Here is a 23,849-nt window from a genome sequence, read left to right on the forward strand (position 1 = left end):
CGTCTGGTCGCGCTAGAGATTTCAGCGATGCCCCTCCCTCCAGAACATTCTCCGCCGGCCTAGTGTCGGGGCGAAAATTAAAAGATTCCACGAACGGGGGGAGCCCATCATTTGGTCTGTCATTTGTTTTACTCCGCCATATCATCACCACATGCGAAAGGGAATGAGAAGGAAAGGGAATAACATTCATCCAATCTTCACCGTCCTCAAAAGATAAATAATTAACTCACGGACTCCACAGGAAATCCATGGATACCATCCCGGGAGTCCCGCAACTCTATGATTTAACCTTCGACTCTGCGGAGTGCATCCATGGTTTTGAATACTCTTAACTCTAATTCCACGATGGCTGAAATGGTCCTTTCAAAAACGGGGAAAAGTTCCCTGCGGAGATATGCGCGGCAAATGTAATGCCCGGATTTAAAGCAAATCCAAAAAAAAAAAAACCCTATGTAGAATATTTTTTTTTTTTCGATCTGAACTGAGTCCTATGGTTTAAATGGATCACCAACCACGAAAAAGTGCAATCTGCAAGTTACACTCTCTCGTCAGTGCAGGGCGCAAGGGCAACAAGGCTGGAATCATCGCGCTGCCAATGGAGTGGTGAGGTCGTATGGTCTCCTACGACGTGTGTGGCCGCCCTGGAGGGGGGATCATATTAAACCCCTGCCCACATGGCGTTTACTGCAATAGCATAGCATGACGCACATATCAGAAAGTGGGGGGAGAGTGGTGGTTCGACCAAATCGCTGCGTCGCTGGATCGCTGCAATTCCCCAGGTCAAACCTCGCACCGAGGCCTTTCCGTACCAACCGGGGATTTGGAGGAATGATATACTTGCACATGTACAGGTACGGAGTAGTTACTGGCCTCTTATGTCTACGAACAGTAGATCATGATCATCAGCTTGTTCCTCCTGGCTAGAATCTCCGCCGGCAGGCAAAAAGAGGTGCCCCCCTTCTTATTACAGTACATACATCTATATAATTAGCACGTATATCGAAATCCATTCCGGCTGTACGACGACCGACCGAGCGTGCTGCGGTGCGCCGGTGCCAGGTTGCAGAGCGTTGTGCCCGGCTTCATCCTAGATGACTGCTCCGTATTTTCTGTGCCCGTTTCGGCAATTAGAGCAGATTTTGCGCTGAATCCGTTACTTAATATTAGGACATTATATTTTAACTAACGTGAATGTAGGCTATTTTATATAACCCCCAACTACGAAGTACATGTCATCATTATTCTTGTTTACCCCATGATTCTTCCTCGAGTGTGTTGCTTGTCGGGAGGGAGGTAGCCCCTTGTTCTTAGTCGCTCGCCCACGGAACCCACCCGTTATAACGGCGCCGCTAGCTGAACTCGGCGGAAATTCCACCACCCGCAATTCCAGAAAGCTCGCCATATATGCACGAAATACATCGGGGCCGCGGGGGCGACGAGATTGATACGCGGAGTTTATTTAGCGCGTTAACTTATCCTCCGCGAAGTTTGCGGGTAAGACCTTTCTTGGAAGGGCGATTAATAAACCACCCGGCATAGTTAAATAGAACGTGCTTTAAATACTTCTTTTCCACTCCCGTTGTAGTTATAGTTAAAGGCTAAAAGCCACGAATTCCTAACCGCATGGATGTCTTTGTCCGCTGTTCAGACGAAACAACAGACTGTTATTGCATACTGTACACACTTTCCCACTTCAGCTGAAGGGTTTATACGACGTTGGCCCCATTGCCTCCCTGATTATACCCTGATCCTTAATGATTGTTTAATGCAATGTTTCTGCGGGGAAAAAAAAAAAGGAAGTGTGCTAAATATAGAAACATAAAACAGATAGCTTGAACTAGGAACTCTTGTGTCTCCTCTGCCGGGCTGTGTCGTTGCATCTGATTCTCTGATTCCCTCAGCACGGGGAGTAGTGTCCGGTTACTAACGCCCCTGTGTTGGAGTCTGTCGGCCTGCTGCCCTGGTGAAGAACTAAATCTGTTCTGCCCTCGATGGATTACAAGCCTTTTTTTTTTTTTCTGTTTTGTTCTCTCCAACATATCTAACTTGCCTGCTGATGGATATCAAACTAAACGCTAACTGGGTGTCAAATTAGTTGCGGCCATGTTTTGATCGCCCCCCAAAATGTGGCATACTTCCAACTGAGTTTAAAACAAGGCAAAGATATTGGGGATAGGAAGAAGGGGGGGAGGAGGAGGAGGAGGAGGAGGAGGAGGAGGAGGAGAGGGGGGTGTACAGACGTTGGTCCGATCTTCAATGCTGTTGAGGCTTTTGTTTGAGTTATTTTTTTCTTGTCATACATCTATCCAGCAGTAACTCTACGCACTACGGAGTACAATGAACGTTGACAGTTTCTTCTGCTCAGCCTTATTCTTCCTCTACCCTGTCATACACCCCATGGCCAATCCATACCAGAAGAAAACAAAAAAAGACGAATGGACACTGGGGGTGTTGGGCGAGAGTTGGGTCCAACTACGACTCCGCTCCTCAGCTTGTTTCGATAATATAACATTGTTACTCCAACAAGGGAAGCCCAACGTCATTTCTTTCAGTCATCATGGAACCGTCTCTTTCATCAGTCGGTAACTTTGTTCACAATGTGCAGCTCAATGATAGAGCCTTCTGCTCAAATTAGGCGCTGCTCGTGTTTTCCATTAGGCAGTTTCCAATCATGACGGGAGCTGTTGTGGGTGGGCTAATTGTTGATTCATCATTGTCACTGTCACTGTCACTGTGACTTTGGCTGTGACCACATGATGATTTGTGATGGCTGGTTCTGGGATCTAGAGGCGGTCCTCAGACGGGAAGATATCCAAACCAGGGAACACGGCAAAGGGGTGGTTGGTTGGGGGTTGAAGAAGCCGGTTTGTTGGATCGGGTAATTCATGTCATAACAGCCCAACGGTATGATTCATCGGGCAATAAGGGTGAAGAAAGGCAACCGTTTCTTCGATGGAACTTTGTAGAGCCTCAATATCGGTTTCTCCAAGAAGGGAGATGAGATGGAAGTAGACCGAGCGGGTGTATCCATAAATGGATAGAATAAGATAGTGGGCATTTCTTAAATGCTTCATCGTCTGTTATTATTTCCACAAGCCAATAGAAGGGAGGAGACGAGGCATGGATAATCTGCCTGTATTATTGTTGAATATCTTGTTCCGTATCAACTTTCCATTTTCTCGCTGAACGCATTTTACCGGCTGATGAAGAAGAGGGAGGAGAAGGACTCTGGAGGCCATGTGAACAGGTTCATACCCGGAGAGCCCTAGACAATGCCTGAACATTGGCAAGATTGATACATCGGGCGTTCTGACTTGAAGAAGGGATGGGTTTATGCGGTCGTGATTAAAATAACCCAATAACCCAATAAATACGCAGCCACACACTTTAAAACATGTCGCGATATTCGCCACCCAACTCAACTCCAACTATTCCTCTCCCAACTGACTTGCAACAACACCAGTTACGCCCCGACATATGGTTGCCTTACTTTTTCTATTACTTCTTTAAAGTTATTAGACCTAACATAGTTACTCCGTACGAGCGAGGCACTTTTTTCTTACTTTCTTCTTTTCTTTCTCTTCAGGTATCCAAGCTTTTACCATTCATTCGGACAAAGCCACAGATAGCAGGCCAGGCATAGAAAAGAGTAGGAAACACACACAGTCGCCTTGTGCCTCTCCTTCGTCCATTCTTACTCGGCGTGACTCATACCAGCTCAAGCCCAAGCGCGGATTGGAGCGTATTCCCGTCTCCCTACATGTTTAACGAGTGGAACGGTATTTCTTCTGATGAAACATCAGAATGTTGCAATGATTGGGAACGAGGGCTCATTACTGCAAAACGTCTTCACAGGACAAGCGAGACGCATTTCCCCTTCATCGAGGGTTGAGGTCGAGGAGAGATAGATAATAGGTCGAGGAGGTCAACTTTTGTGAATCGAAGGGAGCATAGTTTCTAGGCTCCCGCGCCCAATCACATCAACCATCTCAGCAGCGAAAATATTTAAACGCCACTGCTAGGAAGCAAAAAGCACGAATGACAATGTATCTTGCACTCCTCATCGAAAATAACAACGGTAGCAAATATATTACATATATTCCTGCTGTATTGTAATATCAGACTGACTGAAAATTCATGCTGAAGAAATAAAAAAGTAAATATAAGCATTGCAGCCCAGCATGACTTGACAAAAACAATGGTAGCCTTATTGGGCAGCAATCCACCTTTGTGGGGAAGATAAGAAAAGACAACAAGGCCGAAAGAAAGCCTGCTACCAACCAGCCCTTCAGATTATAGATTCTGAATTACTGTAGCAATAGTAGCAAAATAAATAGAAGAAAAGCGGGGGAGGAGAGGAAGTGATGATTTTTTTTTTTTTTCCCTAATTTTATCCAGGGAGGAATTCGAAAAGCTGTTGAGCAAATCTTGTTGGGCAGACCGACCGAAGTTTCGAAATGATGGAAATTTGAGGGCATCAGGTAGAAAAGTCGAGGCCTCCTTGTAAAAGACGGTGAGAGTGCATGATGATTGAAATGGGATGAACTGGACTTTGATACAACATAGACAGAAGCTAGGGGAGAGAAAGTGAGTTTGGAATATGCGCATTTTGTACAGCTGAAAGGGGGGAAAGGGACAAAAGACAAATGGATAAGTAGTAGCATCTGTACGGAGGAGTACTCCGTACTTCGCACAGAGTTTGAATATAAGACTCGAGATGATGAGGAGGAGGACTTGGAGAGACTTCGACGAGAGTTCTAGGTAACTTTCGGTTGGTTGCAGTTGTTCGGTAACTATGGTATCCATGGATGTATCTTTCACATAACACAATCACTAACTATGTTAGCAGCTAGCATACTCCGTAGTACCGTATCTTGAGATGAATTTTTCCTCGATCTGAACTAGGAACAGAAATCCATCTCTCTCATAGGCCCCATGGCCCAATCTCAGATACCGGCGATATTGGCCACAGAGCACATGTTTCTGCTCGCCTATGGTTGGAGAAATGGTAACTACTGTGCTTTCTGTGGCCTTCGAGCAGCCAGAGCTGAACCATTTACAACTTCTCCCCCCCGGGTCTGCGCAAATCATCATGCTCACCTCGAAGCTGAGATATTGGAATAATATATACCAACGGTCTTAAGTTATTGAACTCAAGGGCATGTCTAGCCGTCCGTCCAACTTAGCACACACGGCCTATCCAGGATGCCGGGCTCAAGAGTGCAACCCTCGACTGGGATTCGTTTCTGCTTGGTGCGATTGTGCGATGGCTGTATTGTTGTAACAATACCAGAATACGTAAGTTACATACATCAATATACGCTGTATGAAACCGAGGTGTAAAATTATACAACATTACATCAAGAAATCAGGTATTTTATGATTTCCTAATCTTCACAATTGTTGATCGCCTTTTTATGTTGGGTATCTGCGCAGCGCAGAACAAAAAAGGAAAAAGGAAGAATAATAATATGCTGGAGCTCGAGGCTGCATGAAGGAAGAAGATTTGGTGGGCACCTACAGCGTATGTGTGTACTTGGATTTATTCAGAGTTTTCCAGGGCATACAGCGTACATACCTTTCGTTCAACGGGAAGTGTGGGCAACAGGGTTTAACAACACCATCACCCGTCAGAGGGAGAGTACCGCAATAATAATAATAATAGGAGCAGCTGTCACCAAATATCGGAGCAGGGAGGACTGTGGAAAAGGCACATCATCCGCGCCCACTACTACAAAGTGCTCCATCCAAGGCGCATGGAAGGATGGCGGCGGGAACGCTTCCAACATCCACACCACCCACGACCCTGCGCAGATGCCCATGGCTAACAGAACGGCGCATTTTGGCTTCGGCGGGTTTTGGATCCAGTCCCGGCCCAGACCAACGGGCGGCGAACCCTGCAAACCTTCACAGTCCATGTGCAAATTATGCTTTTATAGCTAGCGTCTAGGGCCAGCTCAGCGAATGTTTCTGTGGAAGGTCTCCGTCGCCGCCGTTTTGCGATTCTTCCTTCGAAGGGAAGGAATGAGGGAAGATGGAAACGTCAAGACACCATGTATCATGTATCATGTACGTGGGTTTGTTATTATCTGTCTACATGCATGATGTGGGGAGTATTCTTCTTTCCCCCTCGATTAATTATTGTTCCCTTTTTCTCAAACGAAGTGTGGCTTCATCACATCCTGGGCCAATAACTAACAAATATACCAAACCCCGGCTCCAAACTGATCTGGCTTTTCTTTGTAGCGCGCATAAAAGGGTGGATATTATACGGGATTACATATAATCAAATCACATCAAAGAGAAACAAATAAAGAAGAAAGAAAAAGCACTGCAAAGGCCCCCCCGAACGAACAATAATAATAACCCTGATTTGCCGCGAAGACAAGGAGAGAAGGATGTGCCCATGCATCCCATCCACTGACCGCACCTCTCGCTTTCTTTGCTTTTTTTCTTTGACCCCTGCCTGAGGCTGCGGATTCCCATTTGGCGCGATGCAACGAACCCATTTTGGCGCCCATCTGTTTTCTTTCCTCCGTATTTCGGGGGGAGCTAAATAATTGCTTTTTTTTTTTAAAAAAAAAAAAAAAAGAAATTCCCTTTCCTTTTTTCGCTCCTCGAATTTCGCTATTATTATTATCTATTACTCTGTGTGTGTGTGGGTGTCGCTAGCTAGGGCTTGCTTTCCTGTTTGTAACCCTAATCTGATTCGATCAGATATGGCTGCCCCTCACTGACCGCTCTCTGCAGACTGTGCTTAGAATTCATCATGTTCAACGCAGTTCTCCGTGCGCGGCGCGTTTGTGCTTTGAAACTTCTGCAGCCTGCAGAGACCAAAGCACACATTTTAAGCGCGCTCTACTAAAATATTATTCGCACCAGTATCTTCCTAACTAGGGATTAAGTTATGCGATGCGCATGGCCTAAGGGAGGCTCGGCCACTTCCGCTGCGAACCGAACCGGTGTCGTGCAGCCGCTGGTCGCGGTGGAGAAAAAGAACCAACCAACCTAAAAACTATTTTGGGTGTGATGGAGAGCCAACGAGGTGGCAATTGACAGTTCATCAAAATAATCATCATCACCAAGAAATAAAATAGCGTTGGAAATTCAGCAAGGATGGATGGATGGATGGATGGATGGATGGATGTCCACAGGCGGCTTAGACTAAACCGGAGCGGGGGACCACATCCATCGCATTCCAGTTCATCTGATGTGGAATTATTGTTATTGAGGAGGGAAAAAAGGGAAATATCAGCGATTTTGACCAGGCTAGGGGCTAGGGCTGGCTGTCCGATTTTGATTCTGGTCGGCTGACCCTTCTCTTCTGCAACCGTTCACCACCCTCATCTGAAATACGTATGCAAGGGCGTGGGCAAGGCAGGCTATAGGAGATTAATCTGCTACACCATCACCGACGCGCTGGTGGCTAGCTTTCGTTCATGAAGACATGGATGGGATGGGGCTTCCATCCTGGAATCATTGACTATTGATGTTCTGTCGATTCATTCATTGATTCATTTAATTGAGACGTCGGATGAGTTTACGTCCTCATCCTCTCTTGGCGTGTTTTCACTTAAATTACCCCGCCATGGTATCTGTGTTTCGTCTTCGCATGACCTCTTGGAGTGGTTTCGATCCGCTATGGAGGGGAGGGGTTGATATTGCGTCATAGTTCACTAACTACACAGTAGTTACGAAATCTATGCTCTTTGATTAGCAGGTTGATGATCTGTAAGATTCTGGACAACCAGTTCCGCTTTTATTACTTTTGGTTACTTAGCATGATTATTTCTGGTGGTAGCTGGACAGTTTTCTCTCGTTTTCAAAGGCTGGTTGTCGTTTTCGGAAAGAAAATGAAAAAAAGAAAGGTACATGTACATGTACAAACAAGGTATGGAAGCAACTCTACTATCCCTCAGCTATGATCAAGCTTTGCATGGTACTACATGAATTGTTTACTAATGTCTAACTACATGTATTTATATCCCATCTAAAATTCCCATTGACTTCCTCAATCACTCTCACTCCCCATTCAAAATAACCCATGCTTATCATACTACGTATGGAGTGCCAAACGTCGTGTTGTAATTAACTGCTCTTCCCCGGTGGCCTGGAAACCTATCGTGTCTCCCTAGTTCCTCATCACGGAGGTCGGTCGAGCGGTAAGAGGTATCCCGACTCTTCGAAGTTGTTGCACGCGGACGGAGGGCGGAGTTAAGATATATCATCATGCCTGCCGATAAACCTGCCCGTCGATACATCTTTGATATCGATATTTGCCGTGGAATGGCGCAAGGTGTGTCGCGTGCTGATACCAGTTCACTTAAACATTATCAGACAATGTCCGGTGAGATGGAAACTTGTGTCCGAAGAGGGTTCGACAGACCTTGCCTGGAGGCTGGGTGTCTCCATGTGCGGAAAAGCCTACTCGAAACCACATCCATGCACCACGGCATCGCCATATCTATTGATCACAATAACCCTATAAAATTAAAGAATACGAGAATAATATGAATTCGTCCATATCCCACGCGTTCACGATACTGAGGCTGTTGGATTTTACTGCACTTTCACCTGGGCCTGCTTCCAGAAAAGCCAAATAGCCGATATGGCTAATTTGCACCCCGCGACAATCCACAGAGCGGGCGAAATCCTCCCTGTGCTTTTGGCAAGGAAACCTCCAACGACTGCACCCCCAACAACGCCAATGATGGAGGTAATGCGCTGGTTGCGCGCTTTGTTCGTGGTCAATGGCTTCAAGATCCCTGGCTCAGACCCCAGGTCATAGTAAACGCTTGTCAAGACTGTTGTTGGGAGCTCGGGGAAGGCCAGTAGCCTGCTTACTGCCATTTGGCCCGCGGATTGGAAGGCGAGTAAGGCTATTGGGATAAGTTTAAGGAAAGCATCGTTGTCAGTAGCCACGCCAGAATCTTCGATTGCACCTGACTGCAACAGGGCTGCTGCAACGCTGACGAGGAGAGTCTGAGAGCCGAAATTGACGAGTAGAGTACGTCTGGTTTGGTGTCCAAAGTATCGGGTTTTGGGAAACACTACACTTCCCAAGAAGAAAGAGAAAATTGAAACTAAGCCCTTAAGCCAATGGTATGTCGTTTGATCGAGGGTGTCGGATGCTCCCAATCCCATGAAGACGGTGTTTCCTGAGAGTTATGGTGATGTCAACATTGGAAACGACTCGTTTTCTATAAAATCCAACATAACAAACATATGTGGATAGTAAAAAATAAAAGGACTTACCCGTCTGCATGCTAACAAAGCAACCCCAGGCTTTGTAGGCAGAGCTGTCGCTAAGACCTGATAGGAAATAGCAGACTAGAAATATTAGATTTGCATGTTCCGTATTGATGTCCTGAGCTAAATAGCGCAGGATCGACGGTCTCGAATCTGTATCGACATGTAGTGGTTGCGGGTTTGCTTCCACATCTCTGAGCTCTTCACCATTTGCAGCCTGAGACAAGGTTTCTGAGTGTGGATTGCCTGCCATTGTGATATGTGTGTTATGTTCGGTTATACAACACGACACGACTATCCTGAGGTCCTCCCAGCAACCCAATTTGAAAAGGGCTAAAGGTCTACCCGATAATTATTTTGTGTATAGGCAGGCCCCTGTGTGTTTGACCAGGGGAGCAAGGTTAGGGGAATCTGATCTTGGAAAAGCGCAGAACGGTTATTTCTCGCAATGTCTCATCTGTTGAGCAGAGTCTATACACTATGTCTGTGCCTCCTTTCTGTCCATTTCTGATATTTTGGATGCTGCTGTTGTCTCTCTGTGCGGAAGGAAGAGGGAAGCGACTGTGGAACAAAAAAGGGGTTTGATATCATGTGACCGTGACCACACCCTTTTTTTTGGAGGGGGGGAGAGACGACATCCAGCAACCCTAATGCCTTCAGCGCTCACTCATATGACTGGGTAGGATTGATAACAACCAGCGTGACATTCGTATAGTCAAGGGGTGACATGGATTGCTGAAAAAAATAACCAAAATCGTGCTTGCTTCTTGGTGCAGGTCTTTCGCGTCCGTCCAAACGAACTCAAGGCCCTCCCTCAACCGCTTAAAGGCACTGGAACAACCAACTAAACGCTATTATTTATATACGGATATACGTCGTAAGTAGTCAGCTACCCTACACCATAGAGACATCTCTATTACTCCGTTCCTTTCGACGAAAGGTTTGACATTCTTAGCTGTGTTGAAGGAGTCGCCCCTAAATACCCTGCGTTGTGAAGCGGGTTTCATGTTGGAGTTATTCATAGTATTGGAAGAAACTGTTGAGTCCAGGTAATTTCGTTGTGAACAGTATCTGGTATGAACAATCCATTACTAAATTCTTTTATATAACCTTCTCCCGTCGCAGGTCAGCCAACTTTTCCTGTGAGAGACCGAGCTCCTTAAGCACATCGTCCGTATGCTCTCCTAAAAGCGGAGGGTTGCTCCGAACGGAAGCTTCAGTGTTGCTAAACTTAACAGGAAAGCCTATTTTATATTCCATTTTAGTAATTAATCTCAAAATTACGGCGAACGATTAGGCTTGGGGGAACATAACACTTACCTACGACCTTGAAAATCCCATCGACAGCAGCATCGAAATCGATAGATTTGACCATTTCTCTAGCGTGAGTTTGAGTGTGGGTAAATACCCTCTCTAGGCTGTTAATTGGACCATACGGTATCCCGCTGTTCTCATAGACGTCGAGCCATTCGTCTGTCGTTTTGGTTTTGAACAAGTCGTACAAGATGTTGTTCAGCTCACTTCGATTTCTCACCCTTGAATCGTTCGTCAGAAATCTCTCGTCGGTTGCCAAATCAGGCCTTCCCATGCGCTCTGCGAGAACTCCGAATTGCCTATTATTGGTTGCTCCAAGGACAAGGTAGGAATCCTTGGTTTTAAAACCTTCGTATGGAACGATGCTCGGGTGAGCCGTCCCCCATCGTTGTGCTTCTTGTCCCATGTTTAGCCAACTGCTTGCAACATTGATTAGCAGTGATAGCTGCGTTTCGAAGAGGGATCCGTCTAGCTTTTGGCCTTTCCCAGTTCGATGCCTAGCCTGCAACGCCGCCATTATTGCTCCGTGCATATACAAGCCCGTACACAGGTCTGTCAAGCCGATTCCGGGTTTTGTAGGTGGGCCATCTGCTTCACCAGTTATATGAAGGAGACCACCTTCTGCTGCTGCAATTATATCGTAACCAGCGCGTTGGGCATATGGTCCTGCGGCACCATACCCTATGACACTGTCAAATCGCTAGCCCAGATAGCTTTGGAAGCATCACGTACCCGAAATACTGGCGTGGATGACGGCAGGGTTTATTTTCGAGAGAACATCGTAGCCAATGCCGAGCTCGTCCATTTTTCCCGGGACGAAATTTTCGACGCTTTAGAATATCAGCGCCGTTTCAGTCATGGATGGATATAGTCTGGGACCTACACTACGTCTGAAACTTTAACCAGATCGAGGAGAATCTCCCTGCCCTTTTGGCTCTTCAGGTTCAAGGCAACGGAACGTTTATTCCGATTTACACACGCGAAGTAACAGGATATTGCATCCGTTTGCCACTTTTCGCCCTCTCCCTCTGTCCTCCAGTATCTCGTGTCATCCTTATTTACATCCCGCAATTAGCTCATATTCATAATATTTTCCAAACTCAAACACCAAACGACGATTTATACTCACACCTTTTCCAGGCTGCTCGACTTTAATTACGTCTGCGCCATAATCTGCCAATATCTGCGTGCAAAACGGGCCCTAGGTTTATTTTCCAAAATGGAAATAACTGTTAGCCTAGCCATGTCCTGAATGGTTGTTTGTAAACATGGCCCCAAACCTACAGCTAATACTCTGGTGAGATCCAGTATTTTAAATCCATGCAGCGCCCCGAAAGAATCACCCTTCCCTCCGTCGGGTGAGGTAGTCGAAGAGTAGAACTTCTGTGGAAGATATGGAGCCTGCTGATACCTCGAGACATTTGCCCTATGAGTTAAACCCTTCCGTGCAAGAGTAAATCTTAGGCTTGTCCTTTGCGAATGAAAAAACCCCATAGCCTTGAGCGCAAATGTGAGCAGATTCGATTTTTTCAAAATCCCTTAACCACTTATAACAATACTACTATTATATTTATGATTGTTCGTTTTGATGCACAGCATCGATTTTGACCCCATCATGAGCTTCGGTTCGGCAATATGCCAGTAAAACCTTCGGCAAATCGGCATTTGGGCAACCCCAGACCAACTTTCCCCGCGTTCGGTAACTAAGTCTTCCTGGCCGAACAAACTCTGGGGCCACTGCCGGCTCGGCATTCCAAAAAAAAAGGTAGTTACAGCATATGCGCACCCGGAAGCAAAGATGGTATAGACTTCTCCACACCGATAAAGAGGTGGTAAACACCGCTGCTGAATTAAACACAGGCTCGAGTTGTCATCTACAGCTTCACCTCTTCACCCACACTATGTCTTTTCTCCCCCCTGCAATCCGACAGGGACTGGTAAAGCACCTTCCTGTGGCATCCGTGAATATCTCTTTCACTAACTGTACGAGATATCAACGAGATGCCTACGCGGCCCGAAATACATATGTCCCCGTCTTTCGCAGCGTATCGGACATAGATCCCTCCATGCCAAAGCAACAGAATACCTCCAGGCGCACGACCCCGACTGGACCGAGTCACAACGCACAATCCGCGAATCGATAGCAAAAGTATGCTCTAAATTCCCCGATGAGTACTGGCTAAATGCCGAGGAGACGAAGCGCTATCCACTCGATTTCCAAGCTGCTCTGGCCAAAGATGGCTGGCTGGGTGTCTGCATGCCCACAGAATTTGGCGGATCCCAGTTGGGTATCTCAGAAGCTGCCGTGATGATGCAGACCATATCCGAGTCCGGCGCAGGCATGTCTGGCGCGTCATCGGTGCATATGAATATTTTTGGTTTAGAGCCGGTTGTGAGGTTTGGTAATGCAGAGCAAAAGCAGCGGTTCTTGATACCGCTAATCCAGGGCCGTGAGCGCGCCTGCTTTGCCGTTACGGAGCCTAATACCGGGCTTGACACACTAAAACTACGGTCAATGGCTACGCGAGATGGTGACCACTACATCCTCAGGGGCTCGAAGATCTGGATTTCTACCGCGCAACACGCGGAAAAGATCTTAATCCTCGTCAGGACCACCCAGTTGGACAAAGTTACAAAGCCATCGCAGGGCCTCTCACTCTTCTACACGGATCTCGATAGGTCGCAGGTCGACGTTTCCGAGATCCCCAAAATGGGCCGTGCCGCCGTCGACACCAACACCCTCTTTTTCGAAAATTGGAAAGTTCCCGCTGCTGATATGATTGGCGAGGAAAACAACGGCTTCAAAATGATCATGCACGGCATGAATGCCGAGCGCATATTGATTGCCGCGGAGGCTCTAGGACTAGGCTACGCAGCCCTACGTCGGGCGGCTATATACGCGAACGAGAGACAGGTGTTTGGTCGCTCAATTGGGCAAAACCAGGGCATCCAGCACCCGCTGGCTGATTCGTGGATGAACCTGGAAGCTGCGCGGCTGATGGTCTACCAGGCTGCTAGGATGTATGATGCAGGATACACATCGGGCGAGTATGCAAATGCGGCCAAATACTTGGCTGCTGAGGCGGCTTTTAGGGCGTGCGAGAGGGCAGTGATGTCCCATGGCGGTATGGGATATGCGAGGGAGTATCACGTCGAGAGATACCTGAGGGAGGCTTTTATTCCGCGCATTGCCCCTGTTAGTCCTGAGCTGATTTGTAATTATATTGGGGAGAGGGTGCTTGGGCTGCCGAAGTCGTATTGATGTGGTTGGGTGGTTAGGTAGGTGGTACAGCATGGATGTCAACATTTCGATTTCAGCGGAAGGAAAACAAGACTGCGGAATATTCCTCCGTGAGAAGTTAAACTCGTACATATAATCGAAACCCCCTAATGGATTGATATTTTACCTGTACTGTAGTATGTGCCGTGCCTTTCTAAGAGAAGCATGCAGCTGGGCTCCAGATAACTTAGAAACCATCAATATTAAATCTTCCCCTTGTGGAATATATAGGGCAATCAATCGTTCAATCCATTAAGCACACACAATCACTCGATTAACCCTTTTATCACAACCTCCACACTTTCCTCCTTCAAACCAAGTCTATCATTCCACAAAAACTTGCGAAAATCGCAGCATGCGTCCTGGGAATAGTAGGCTACCCGAATCAAGTACCAGATAACACTTAGCCCACCCCCTTCCATTCAAGCTTCTCGTTCGCCTCGGATAGTGTCTGCTTGGGATCAATCTTTCGTACATTCCATTTGCTCCCCGTGGCTTTCTCCAGCACGGTAACCATTTCGCTCGCTGTCACTGTATACGAGGACACGTAGACATACTGATTCGCAGTCGCGCTCGGGTGCTCGAGGATAGCCACCAGGGCGCGCCCCACTTGCGGCTGGGTGAGCATGCTCATAGGAACGTTTCCGGCATCCTAGGCAAGTGCGGATTTGCTGGGAATATCATATTGCAAGAAACCGTGTGTTATACAATAAAAGAATTGTTAATCCATCTAACGTGGATAAAAGGTCTCTCTTGTTGCGTATCTATTGATTCGTCCTAGAGGGTAAAGTACAAACGATATGGGAACACTTACCCAATCAGCAAGGAGTTCCGGAATCAGAGCAGTCCAAGTAATTCTTATCTTGTTGGCTCTCAAGATATTCTACCAGGGTGCGCTTTACAGCCTGAATAGGGGCATTTTTTAAAACTTCAGGGTTCCTGATATCGCTTCAATCGCTCGGGATAACTCCGGCGGCGATGGCGGCGTCGGCAATTTTCTTCTGGTCCGCAAAGGCAGGGGGGCCAAAAATACTTATGACGGCGTCTTAACCCTGCAAGATTTCAGTGAGGGAGGATGTGGGGAAGTCAGATTGGCAACTTTGATGTTTTACGGGTACGTCGAGGTTGATGCCTCACGGGCAAGAACTGTGATGTTGAAAGTTGATTTGAGAAATTCGGCCATGACTGGAGGGCCAATATTGCCCCCAGCCCAACGACGGTGTGTAGTAATCAGTTTGGTATTCACAGACACTCAGCCTTACCCCGGTAACATCATTGTCGTAATATGAGTCGCCATGATGTTGTCTTTAAAGAGACAAAATCGATGATTCTTCAGCAAGACAAAACTCATGGCTAGGTGAGCGGTAGGGAGTGTAGATAGAAGAAAACACTTATATCATTCGAAGATAAAACCGGTCTCTCTCCTTATGAATATACCTACCGTCATGTATTTGAATATCTATATATAACTCAGGGCATTTCCTCGTAGTTCGCCTCACGACTGAGGCCTTATTCCGGAAACAATGACGTCTTATGCAGGAGCAGCGCCCTCGATAGGTTTGAACCTTTTACGCACATCTTCTTGAGGCAAAGTACTATGTACGTCGATTTGGTTTGCGAAAGAATCCAAATATGTGGCAAGGCACTATGATGACAGCGGCTTAGTCCCGGAAACAGCACTCATCTCCAGACTTTGGGCAGTGCAGGGCGGAATTCAATGTCATTCAACATCTCGATATTAAGGGATAACCTTCAGACCGGTGGCTAACTGGCCCGCAGATTAGGCAGTCCGCGGTGTCGAGTTTGACCCCGTTCTTCCATCCAGCATTCAGATCGGCCAAATCAAGGACAAATATCAGAAGAAAGTCCAATGCTGACATTGGCAGCCAGATTTCTGGTTCTGAGCAGGGAGTTCATTTCAGAGCCGAAGGTTCCGCTGCTCGATTCAGGGTGTCTCGACTGAGTGTTACTGACCAATTATTGCTTCTTTTCTCGCAACTTCGAACAGAGATGAGCTAGGTTGATGGCAAAGCAAAGCTGAGGTCTATCAGCAAGATATCTCAGATGCAATTCGCTGTGATGGCCGAGTCAGCCCGTCAAAAGTGTTCTGGGTCGGGACGATTGGGTTTCTCCGCATCTGCGCAACTTTGTTCTTGAGCATCGGGATTGAAATTGGGAACCAAGAGTGGGCAGCGAAACCCCAGGCTCAAGAGTGGGAAGGGGAGCCAGGCCGAGGGTGACGGGAACGTTAGAAAGGTTAGTTAACTAGCTCAAGCCCCGGATGAGCTAAGCGGTGCTTCCGCCTTAAACACTGTTGGGATGAGGAGTGAAGGTAGGAACCCACCATGTCTTTGTATCATCGCCTTATCACCATTGGAGATCGCAAAGGGAAAAGGATAATGTTGATATAGCGAGAGGAATTGAACGAACAGTCTGGGATTAGGGCTGCTGGTTGCCCGAAGCAGCGGACTCAGCCCTAGCCCTAATTAATTAACTAGTTAATAACCTCATCCTAACGCCGCGATATCAGCACGCCAACCAACTAGTCTCTGACCCCCCGGATTTTGTCGAAAAAGGGAGGGGGACGGTAGGTTGTAACTTGTAAGTCGAATTGAGATTTCTCTCTCTCCAGCATCCTTGGTATCTTGCATTCTTAATCGTCGAATTTGACACCTCGGCGCTCTAATGTGCTCAGCCCTCTGATATGCCTCTGTCAAGTCAACCGAGGCGCCTGTGTAGAATGAGCGTACCCATACGAGCTGGCGATAACGTATCAAGCACTTTATCAACCGCTAGACTTCAATAATGTCCCAATCCTGGGCCGGACTGGCAAAGCTGTGACCTCCCTGGAGAAACAGAGCTTAACAACGTTTTGGACCGAAGCTCGACGTTGTTAGCTCATGTTCCCTGCATCGTCTACCCCCTATTCACTTAGGCCAACGGCCAATTATAAAGCTAGTCAAAAAATATCTTCGGACAGCTCTGTTGAAGCTGGACCTGGAGCTGGAGGGAGCTTTTGGGCGACTGGCGAGGATTAGGCCAAGTCCTCTACTTGAAGGAGTCGCTTGGTGACAGCCAGCGCGCCAATCAGTGGTGTGATGTATGAATGATGTATGTTACCCCACTCCTGTCGACCCCTCGAGCACAATATCACGTCGTTTATCAGCGAAACACTCCGAACCAAATGGACGCTGTATGAATTGATGAAGATTCAAGATTCCTAATCCGGAGACTGAGACTGATGCATCTATCTACAACTACTGCCTGCCGTATCTGTGATATGAATGTCAACGAATTTCGTCCTGGTTGGTTCCCTTACATAGTTATCTATAGCCCGGCGACATGCATTTATGTTTCCAAAGTTTCGATCCATGTTCTAATGTTCTAGCCCGGAGCTTAATATTTTTCGTCCTTCGTTTTCTTTTTCTTTTTTCCCTCGCCGATAAAATTCGCCTCCTCCAGACCCACCACCCTCGTCATATCACTAACCTCCACCCTTCGTCGGACAGCCAGAGCTTCCACCTAGGTCCCCATTCACCAGTCCTCAGTCCCCGACAGCTGGGGAATGGTCAGGCCATGATTCATCCCTTTCCCTAACTTCTATAACTACGTCGATCAAGCGCGCTATTCTTGCCGCTAAGCTCGCTCCGAGGGGCCTGGAAGCTGGGCAGCTTCGTCCCACCCTTTTATAACTGCCCACCCTCGCTCGTCTGCAATTCTTTTCAAATGGTCTGATGTAACCCTGCGTTAAAGTCTCCTGTAGACTCCCCAGTCCCTACCAAAACCTCGGGGCTCTCAATCAACGTCTTTCAACATGGAGGAAAAAGTGATTGCCGACAGGCTGGCGTCGAGTCCAGCGCCGTCATCGAGTACAAAGAAGGATGGGGCTGACATCGCCGCTGTCGAGATTGATCTCGTCAAAGCGAAGGCTTTGGTGAAGAAGGTGGACCGCCATATTGTTCCTTTCCTGGTCCTGTTATATGTCTTCAGCTTTTTGGATCGGGGTGGGTTTTTTCTTTCTTTGGCATGAGTCACATAAGGCCTAAACTAATGATGGTTCTATATAGTGAATATCGGCAATGCGCGACTCTATGATATGGAGTCTGACCTGGGTCTCACTGGTAATCAGTACCAGATCGCAATCTCAATCCTGTTTATCCCATATTGTGTATGCATTCCCCGCACCCCGCTGCCCGCGTCAAGCGGAAAAATAGCCCACAGAGCTTAAGAAGGGGGGGGGGGAGAAAAAGACGAAAAAAAGAAAAAAAGAAAAAAAAACGAAAACCTTAGGGGGCGCAACATTCAATTCAATTTACAAAGCTAACTATTTGCCTGCTAGCTTCTGGAAGTCCCGTCCAACCTCGTAATCCGAAAATTCACAGCATCTCGCTACATTGCCTTCATCGCCGTATCATGGGGGATCATTGCCACGCTGACGGGAATTGTTCAAAACTTCGCCGGTCTGGTTGTATGCCGCTTCCTCCTCGGATGCGTGGAAGCCGGTCTGTTCCCTGGCCTGGTGGCATACATGACTCTGTTCTACGGCAAGCGCGAGATAGCGCTGCGAGTTGGTTATCTATTCAGTGCTGCTGCGCTTGCCGGGGCGTGCGGTGGTTTGCTCGCCTATGCCATTGGCTTCATGAGTGGAGTTGCAGGGCAGAAGGGCTGGCGCTGGATTTTGATCATCGAAGGTATCCCCTCAGTTCTCATCGGCGTGGCGACATGGTTTGGCCTTGCCGATGATCCAGATACTGCCTACTACCTCAATGCGGAAGAGAGAGAGCTTATGCGGGCCCGCCGTAGTCTGGAAATTGGCCAGACCGACTCGGCGCAGCAGTTTCACAAGGAAGATGCGAAGGAGGGCGCCAAAGACTGGACCATCTGGCTCATGTGTCTCAGTCAGTATGGCGTTGACACCGTCCTGTATGGGTATAGCACCTTCCTGCCCACCATCATCAACGGTATCGGAAACTGGACCGTCCCGCAAGTCCAGGCGCTGACTATTCCCTGCTACGCCCTGGGCGCGATTACCTACCTTGTTGTCGCCTGGTTTAGCGACCGCATGCAGCGCCGTGCTATATTCACGATTGCATTCTGTATCATTGCGATGGTCGGCTATGGAGTTCTGATGTCAGACAGCAGCGCCGGCGTCCATTACTTCGGTTGCTTCCTTGTCGCAATCGGCCTGTATGTCTGCGTTGGCCTGCCGCTCGCCTGGTTGCCAACGAATCTTCCGCGGTTTGGTAAGAGAACGTTCGCCACTGGTCTCCAGCTTACCTTGGGGAATGTCAGTGGCATAATGACGCCGTTCTTGTACCTCAACAGGGACGGCCCACGCTACCTAATGGGCCACGGGGTAACCCTTGCCCTTACGGGGTTTTCGGCGGCGATATTCGCGTTTATGTGGTTCCATTATAAGAGGATTAACAAAAGACGTGCAGCGGGCTTGGAGGATGACAAGATTGCCGGGATGACGGAGGAAGAAATCTCTGAGATGGGTGATCGGAACCCCAGATTCCGCTATGTCACATAGAAAGTGTATTCTTTTTATTATTTTTTTTTTATCTTCCTTGTCGTATGTGTACTTTTCTCGTTTCCCAATTCTCTCCCGACGTACAGCTTTTATGCTATCCTGGTTACTGGTCTTTGTTTAGATCCTCTTTGTTACATGAGCTTCAAGTTTCATCTCGGCCGGCTAATGGGTATCTCTCTCTCTATAGAAATATATATAAGAAATTCCCACTAAAGTTAGATGCGTTGCAGTGGTTGGTTTATATCACAACCTAAGCAATATTATAAATATCCACAACGATCATGTTTTATCATAGATATTAGAAGTCTGCCTTTAAACCGTCCCTCGTGAATCATTGGATTCTCCCTGTCTACGGTAATTGCGTAGCGAGCCTGGACAGGCCCCTATTTTTACCCTTCTATCAGGGTATTATTATTGTCTGGCCAGTTGCCATACTCTGCTAGCACTAGCAACCCCCCTATTTCTGGATGTTGGCAAAGTTCTACGTGTATTTAAATTTAGCCCTCCCCTTGGCCCTTGCGCAACTCGCTTTGGCTGATCATGTAATTTCTTTCTACATGTAACTTCGCAGACGGCATGTTTGCATCCATCGTCGTGTCCGGATCTTGTCTTAACACATTAATCCACATCTCTCCGCGGCGTTATCGTTCTCAGGACAAACTCCCTTTTCAATCCACCCCACTTCTGGAACTCCTGGATCGCCCAGCTGGCGAATTTTAGATGCCAAGTGACTCGATGGATTTAGAGCGATGTCGCCAGTGCTTTTCAAGCGTGGTTGATATTTTGTACTCGTAGACATTCCGGATGTCTGAGTAGTAGTTAGTGGAGTCAACACGGAATACCAACTTATCAATCCATTCTGAAATTTCATTGCATATGCTGCCCTGATGTTGGGGAAACCTCGAGTTGCCGGCCCAAGGAATTCCGCCTTCTGAGTCTTCGGCATGGCGAAATCGGCGCAGCACGCATGCCATGGAGGTAAGAAAGTTAGGAAGCCCTTCGACTGAGTTCTAACTGCCCAATTTCATTCCTAAGGGGCAATTATCCGTTCTTCTCGTCCTTAGAACTAGTTAACTGCGCATTTCTTCCACACAACATACGCCCCACTCAGTCTTGCAATGGCTTTGCTTCGGGAGACCGGGACTCAAAGTGGCTCGGTTGGTTTGACTCTGGTTCTTTTCTTCATCCTCCGGTCATCATCCGTTCTGCGCATTGCAATACCTGTTATATTTGTCAGTAATGGGGAAATTCAAATAACTACATTATCTTCAAGTTGATTACAAACTCCTCTGTAGATTGATATTTGACGTGGATGTGTGTGTGTATGGGATGGAAACGAATCCTGTCCTCCGCACATGGATGGAGCCTTTGGATCATATTTATCAAGCGGCGCTCGTTCAGCCCTCAAACACGCTGCCTGCGGTGAGGCGGAATGAATGGATGCATCGGCATGGCATGCTGTGCTCCCAACCAACCTGAATTCCAATAATTATCACACCTAAACTGGTTATTTAGCTCAGGGGTTCTGTTTTTCATGCTTGAAGCACGGTGTAAAATCTGATCACACTGCAGCAGACTGTGCTGTGTTTCTTCTTTCTTGCGTTGTTTTCTTTTTCTGCTTTCCGTACTTTTTTCTTTTTTTTTTCTTTTCTTTTTCTTTTCTTTTCTTTTCTTTTCTTTCTTTTCTGATATTCTGAGTGGTCCGGCCGCTATTCGGCCAGCAAAGTTCAATAGTGGTGCCAGTAGCCGTTTGGGAACGAGGGAATTGTTATGTGCCCAATGGGATATCAAGCTCAAGTTTAATCCATTCTGCCCCAAATTCCATTCTCGACGGGGTGGAAGGGCTCCCGATCGATCTGAGCGTTGATTCAAGCTCCTCTTGTTACCCTTAGACTATCGGGGGAGAGCGAAGTTTTGATATTTGCTCCATACTCCGTAGATCTCCCTAGATCACCACCCGCAAATACTCTCGAACTTGAAACTCACGTTGATGGAGACAAAGGAAACGGAGGGGGGAAAAGGTAGTTAGGGGAAAAAAAAAGAAAAAAGAAAAAAGAAAACGAAATCAGGACTAATCGAGTTCTTCTTCTTATTGACTTTGTATAGCGGGTTCCCCATTTTTTTCCTTTTCCCTTTTTCTTTTTCTATTCCCTTTAGGAAGCGCGAATTTGACTAGCGCCCGATATCAAATAATATCATGATCAGCAAGCCCATTTTTAGCCACATCCAACTTTTGCACCTCGAAATCTCCGTCAGCCAAAGGCAAGATATGTACGGAGTTATGCCAGTGCAAATTTTTCGGGCTTTGGGCGACATCAATTCATGCCGTGAGCCCCCTGGGTGGTTCTAAATACTCGAAGCCCATTTGTCAGATAGCTTTCCTCAAAAACAGGAGACTGTTGTCACAGAGTTAATGCGCGGGACAAGTGCAAGAAAACGAGTTTGATTCACAGGTCTCATGGCATCATCATTGGAGCGCCTGATAAAAAAAAAAAAAAATCTTTTACCATGTACCAATATGGACGGAAGGGCAGTGTTGAAGATCACACACGGGATTTTCGATAGTGCTGCCAGGGCTAATCTCACTATTACATCAAACCCAGCCATATTTCCAAGGAGATTCATGGATTATCATTGCCATTGGCAGACCTGTTGAGCCCAGCCAGCCTGCAACGCATGAGAAGTTGGCAGTCTTGGATCAGGGGTAGTTCACAAACTCCCTTCGTCACCTATTATTTATACCCCGACCCTATCCTACCAGAGAGCATCTAGTAGTACTTGTTTTCATCCTCCTCACAATTCACTACTCCAAAATACCTCGACACTCCTTTCAGAACTTTATATCCTTAACAGTCTTTTCCGAAACGACAAACATGCGGCTCACAAGCGCCTCCCTCTTCGGCCTCCTCGTCGCGGTCGCCCCATTGGGCACCATCGCAGACAGCACACTTCCCGCAGACACATCAGAAGCCTGCGCCTTACTCGCGAACCGTACACCTGAGGAGTTCGCGTCCACCCTGGCGGATCTAGAGAACCAAGCGAAACTAGACCCTACCCGAGACCAGGCCGAGATTGACGAATTTTTGGCCCAAGTCCAATCACTCCCCGTCGAAAACCTGCAGGCTGAGGTCGACAAAACATGCGCTGCGCAGGCTCAAGCCCCAAAGATCAGCCGCAGCAGGATCGCTCGCCGACAAGATCTGGGTGGAACTCTGGGTGGCGTGAATGCTCTGGGTGGCGTGGGTGATGCCCTGGGCGGAGCCCTGGGGTCTTCACTTGGTGGTGTAGCTGGAGGCTCAGCCGTGAAGAAGGCCCGTAACGAAAATGCTCGCCGGCAAGACATTGGTGGCACTGTGGGCGGTGTGACTGGTGCTCTGCCCGGAGGCCTTGGGTCTGCAATTGACAGTTCAACGGGAACAGCTGGGGGCGCGCTTGGAGGTGGTCTGGGCGTAAAGAAGGCCCGTAACGAAAATGCTCGCCGGCAAGACATTGGTGGCACTGTGAGCGGTGTGACCGATACTCTGCCCGGAGGCCTTGGAGACACGGTTAATGGTGTGGTAGATGATGCGGAGAAGGGTGCTGGGACACTTTCTCGTCGACAAATCGGCGGATCTCTAGCAGGTCTAAATGGTGATCTTGGTGGTCAGCAGACGAAGAAGGGCGGCCTTATGGGTGGTGTTCTTATCCCTGGGTTGCTGTAGATTACCGACGCCGACCTGGATATTTGAATGACATATGTTTTCTTGCATCTTCCTATTGATTTGATGGATACTTAAAGCTGGAAATGGAGGCGTGAGGCGGATTGAGATCGTATTGAATTCGAGGGTCGTTGTTATTGTCAATAGCTGATATATTCTCTTGAGAGCGGGCTTTGTCTATTTATCCTCTGCCAAGTTCCTGTAGAGGAAAACAGAAGATGCTTTACATATTTAATAATAGAAATTCATCTACGGTTATTTAAGCGATCATCATGCTAACATAGATACTTATCTCCGCTGGGATTGAACATGCGATCTCTGTAGCATAAATAGCATGATTATTAACTAGCATTTAGTAACTCTCTATCTATAATATACAGTTGAATATATTTTAAAAGAATTCTTCAATTCTGATAAGATATCTGATATGATCTTTGACTTTATACTAACTATATATTAAACAGAGTTCTCTAGTGATTTCAAAGCAGTGAAGATTTTATTGAATTTAATATACAGTGATCAGATAGTTAATAATCAAATACTTTGCATGATTTCAGCAGATATATACTGTTTTCATAAGCAGTAGTTAACTACGTCCGCCATAATACCATTTTGCCACCTTCTACGTTCCATGTCGTGAATGTGTCGAGCCCCAGCTCCTCCTCGTCGCTCATCGTAGCGTAGCGTAGCATAGCCCACAATCACTTGGAAGAAACATTCTGGGTCCTGGTAGACGTCGAGGACATGCTCATTGATATGAATCTGGCTGTGTTGT

The 23,849-nt window shown here is 47.2% G+C and overlaps 5 protein-coding genes across 5 annotated transcripts; 3 read left to right on the top strand and 2 right to left on the bottom strand.

Moving 5' to 3' along the window:
* Positions 1 to 4,935: 4,935 nt before the first annotated feature.
* On the top strand, positions 4,936 to 5,943 carry BDBG_01598 (uncharacterized protein; the record flags this gene model as incomplete). Its single annotated transcript, XM_031720405.1, has 2 exons — positions 4,936 to 5,008; positions 5,561 to 5,943. 2 exons carry the CDS (start codon positions 4,936 to 4,938, stop codon positions 5,941 to 5,943), a joined length of 456 nt encoding a protein of 151 aa, XP_031576576.1.
* A 2,587-nt stretch (positions 5,944 to 8,530) lies between these two features.
* On the bottom strand, positions 8,531 to 9,502 carry BDBG_01599 (DUF1275 domain-containing protein; the record flags this gene model as incomplete). Its single annotated transcript, XM_031720406.1, has 2 exons — positions 8,531 to 9,158; positions 9,256 to 9,502. The coding sequence occupies 2 exons, from the start codon at positions 9,500 to 9,502 to the stop codon at positions 8,560 to 8,562; spliced, it is 846 nt and encodes a 281-aa protein (XP_031576577.1). The 3' UTR covers positions 8,531 to 8,559.
* Positions 9,503 to 9,757: 255 nt separating this feature from the next.
* On the bottom strand, positions 9,758 to 12,752 carry BDBG_01600 (dermal papilla derived protein 13). The gene is made up of 6 exons (XM_031720407.1): positions 11,848 to 12,752; positions 11,693 to 11,764; positions 11,447 to 11,616; positions 11,296 to 11,393; positions 10,570 to 11,244; positions 9,758 to 10,493 (listed from the first exon to the last, which is right to left on the bottom strand). Exons 1-6 carry the CDS (start codon positions 12,055 to 12,057, stop codon positions 10,351 to 10,353), a joined length of 1,368 nt encoding a protein of 455 aa, XP_031576578.1. The 5' UTR covers positions 12,058 to 12,752; the 3' UTR covers positions 9,758 to 10,350.
* A 3,555-nt stretch (positions 12,753 to 16,307) lies between these two features.
* On the top strand, positions 16,308 to 21,002 carry BDBG_01602 (MFS transporter). Its single transcript, XM_002628648.2, has 4 exons — positions 16,308 to 17,148; positions 17,232 to 17,847; positions 17,911 to 18,011; positions 18,183 to 21,002. The coding sequence occupies exons 2-4, from the start codon at positions 17,658 to 17,660 to the stop codon at positions 19,374 to 19,376; spliced, it is 1,485 nt and encodes a 494-aa protein (XP_002628694.1). The 5' UTR covers positions 16,308 to 17,148; positions 17,232 to 17,657; the 3' UTR covers positions 19,377 to 21,002.
* Positions 21,003 to 21,043: 41 nt separating this feature from the next.
* BDBG_01603 (uncharacterized protein) lies at positions 21,044 to 23,457 on the top strand. The gene has a single exon (XM_002628649.2). The coding sequence runs from the start codon at positions 22,250 to 22,252 to the stop codon at positions 23,075 to 23,077; it is 828 nt and encodes a 275-aa protein (XP_002628695.1). The 5' UTR covers positions 21,044 to 22,249; the 3' UTR covers positions 23,078 to 23,457.
* The last annotated feature ends 392 nt before the right edge of the window (positions 23,458 to 23,849 follow it).

The sequence above is a fragment of the Blastomyces gilchristii genome, assembly GCF_000003855.2.
Source record: "Blastomyces gilchristii SLH14081 genomic scaffold supercont1.2, whole genome shotgun sequence".
Taxonomy (NCBI): domain Eukaryota; kingdom Fungi; phylum Ascomycota; class Eurotiomycetes; order Onygenales; family Ajellomycetaceae; genus Blastomyces; species Blastomyces gilchristii.

Bases quoted from the DNA above. Each gene is read 5' to 3' on its own strand.
- BDBG_01602 (XM_002628648.2), top strand. From the start codon at position 17,658: ATGGAGGAAAAAGTGATTGCCGACAGGCTGGCGTCGAGTCCAGCGCCG. The intron at 17,848-17,910 runs GTGGGTTTTTTC...GGTTCTATATAG, and splicing joins CTTCAGCTTTTTGGATCGGG to TGAATATCGGCAATGCGCGA. The intron at 18,012-18,182 runs GTATGCATTCCC...TTTGCCTGCTAG, and splicing joins TCCTGTTTATCCCATATTGT to CTTCTGGAAGTCCCGTCCAA.
- BDBG_01603 (XM_002628649.2), top strand. From the start codon at position 22,250: ATGCGGCTCACAAGCGCCTCCCTCTTCGGCCTCCTCGTCGCGGTCGCC.
- BDBG_01600 (XM_031720407.1), bottom strand. From the start codon at position 12,057: ATGGGGTTTTTTCATTCGCAAAGGACAAGCCTAAGATTTACTCTTGCA. The intron at 11,765-11,847 runs GTAGGTTTGGGG...AAATAAACCTAG, and splicing joins ATCTCACCAGAGTATTAGCT to GGCCCGTTTTGCACGCAGAT. The intron at 10,494-10,569 runs GTAAGTGTTATG...AATATAAAATAG, and splicing joins TGGGATTTTCAAGGTCGTAG to GCTTTCCTGTTAAGTTTAGC.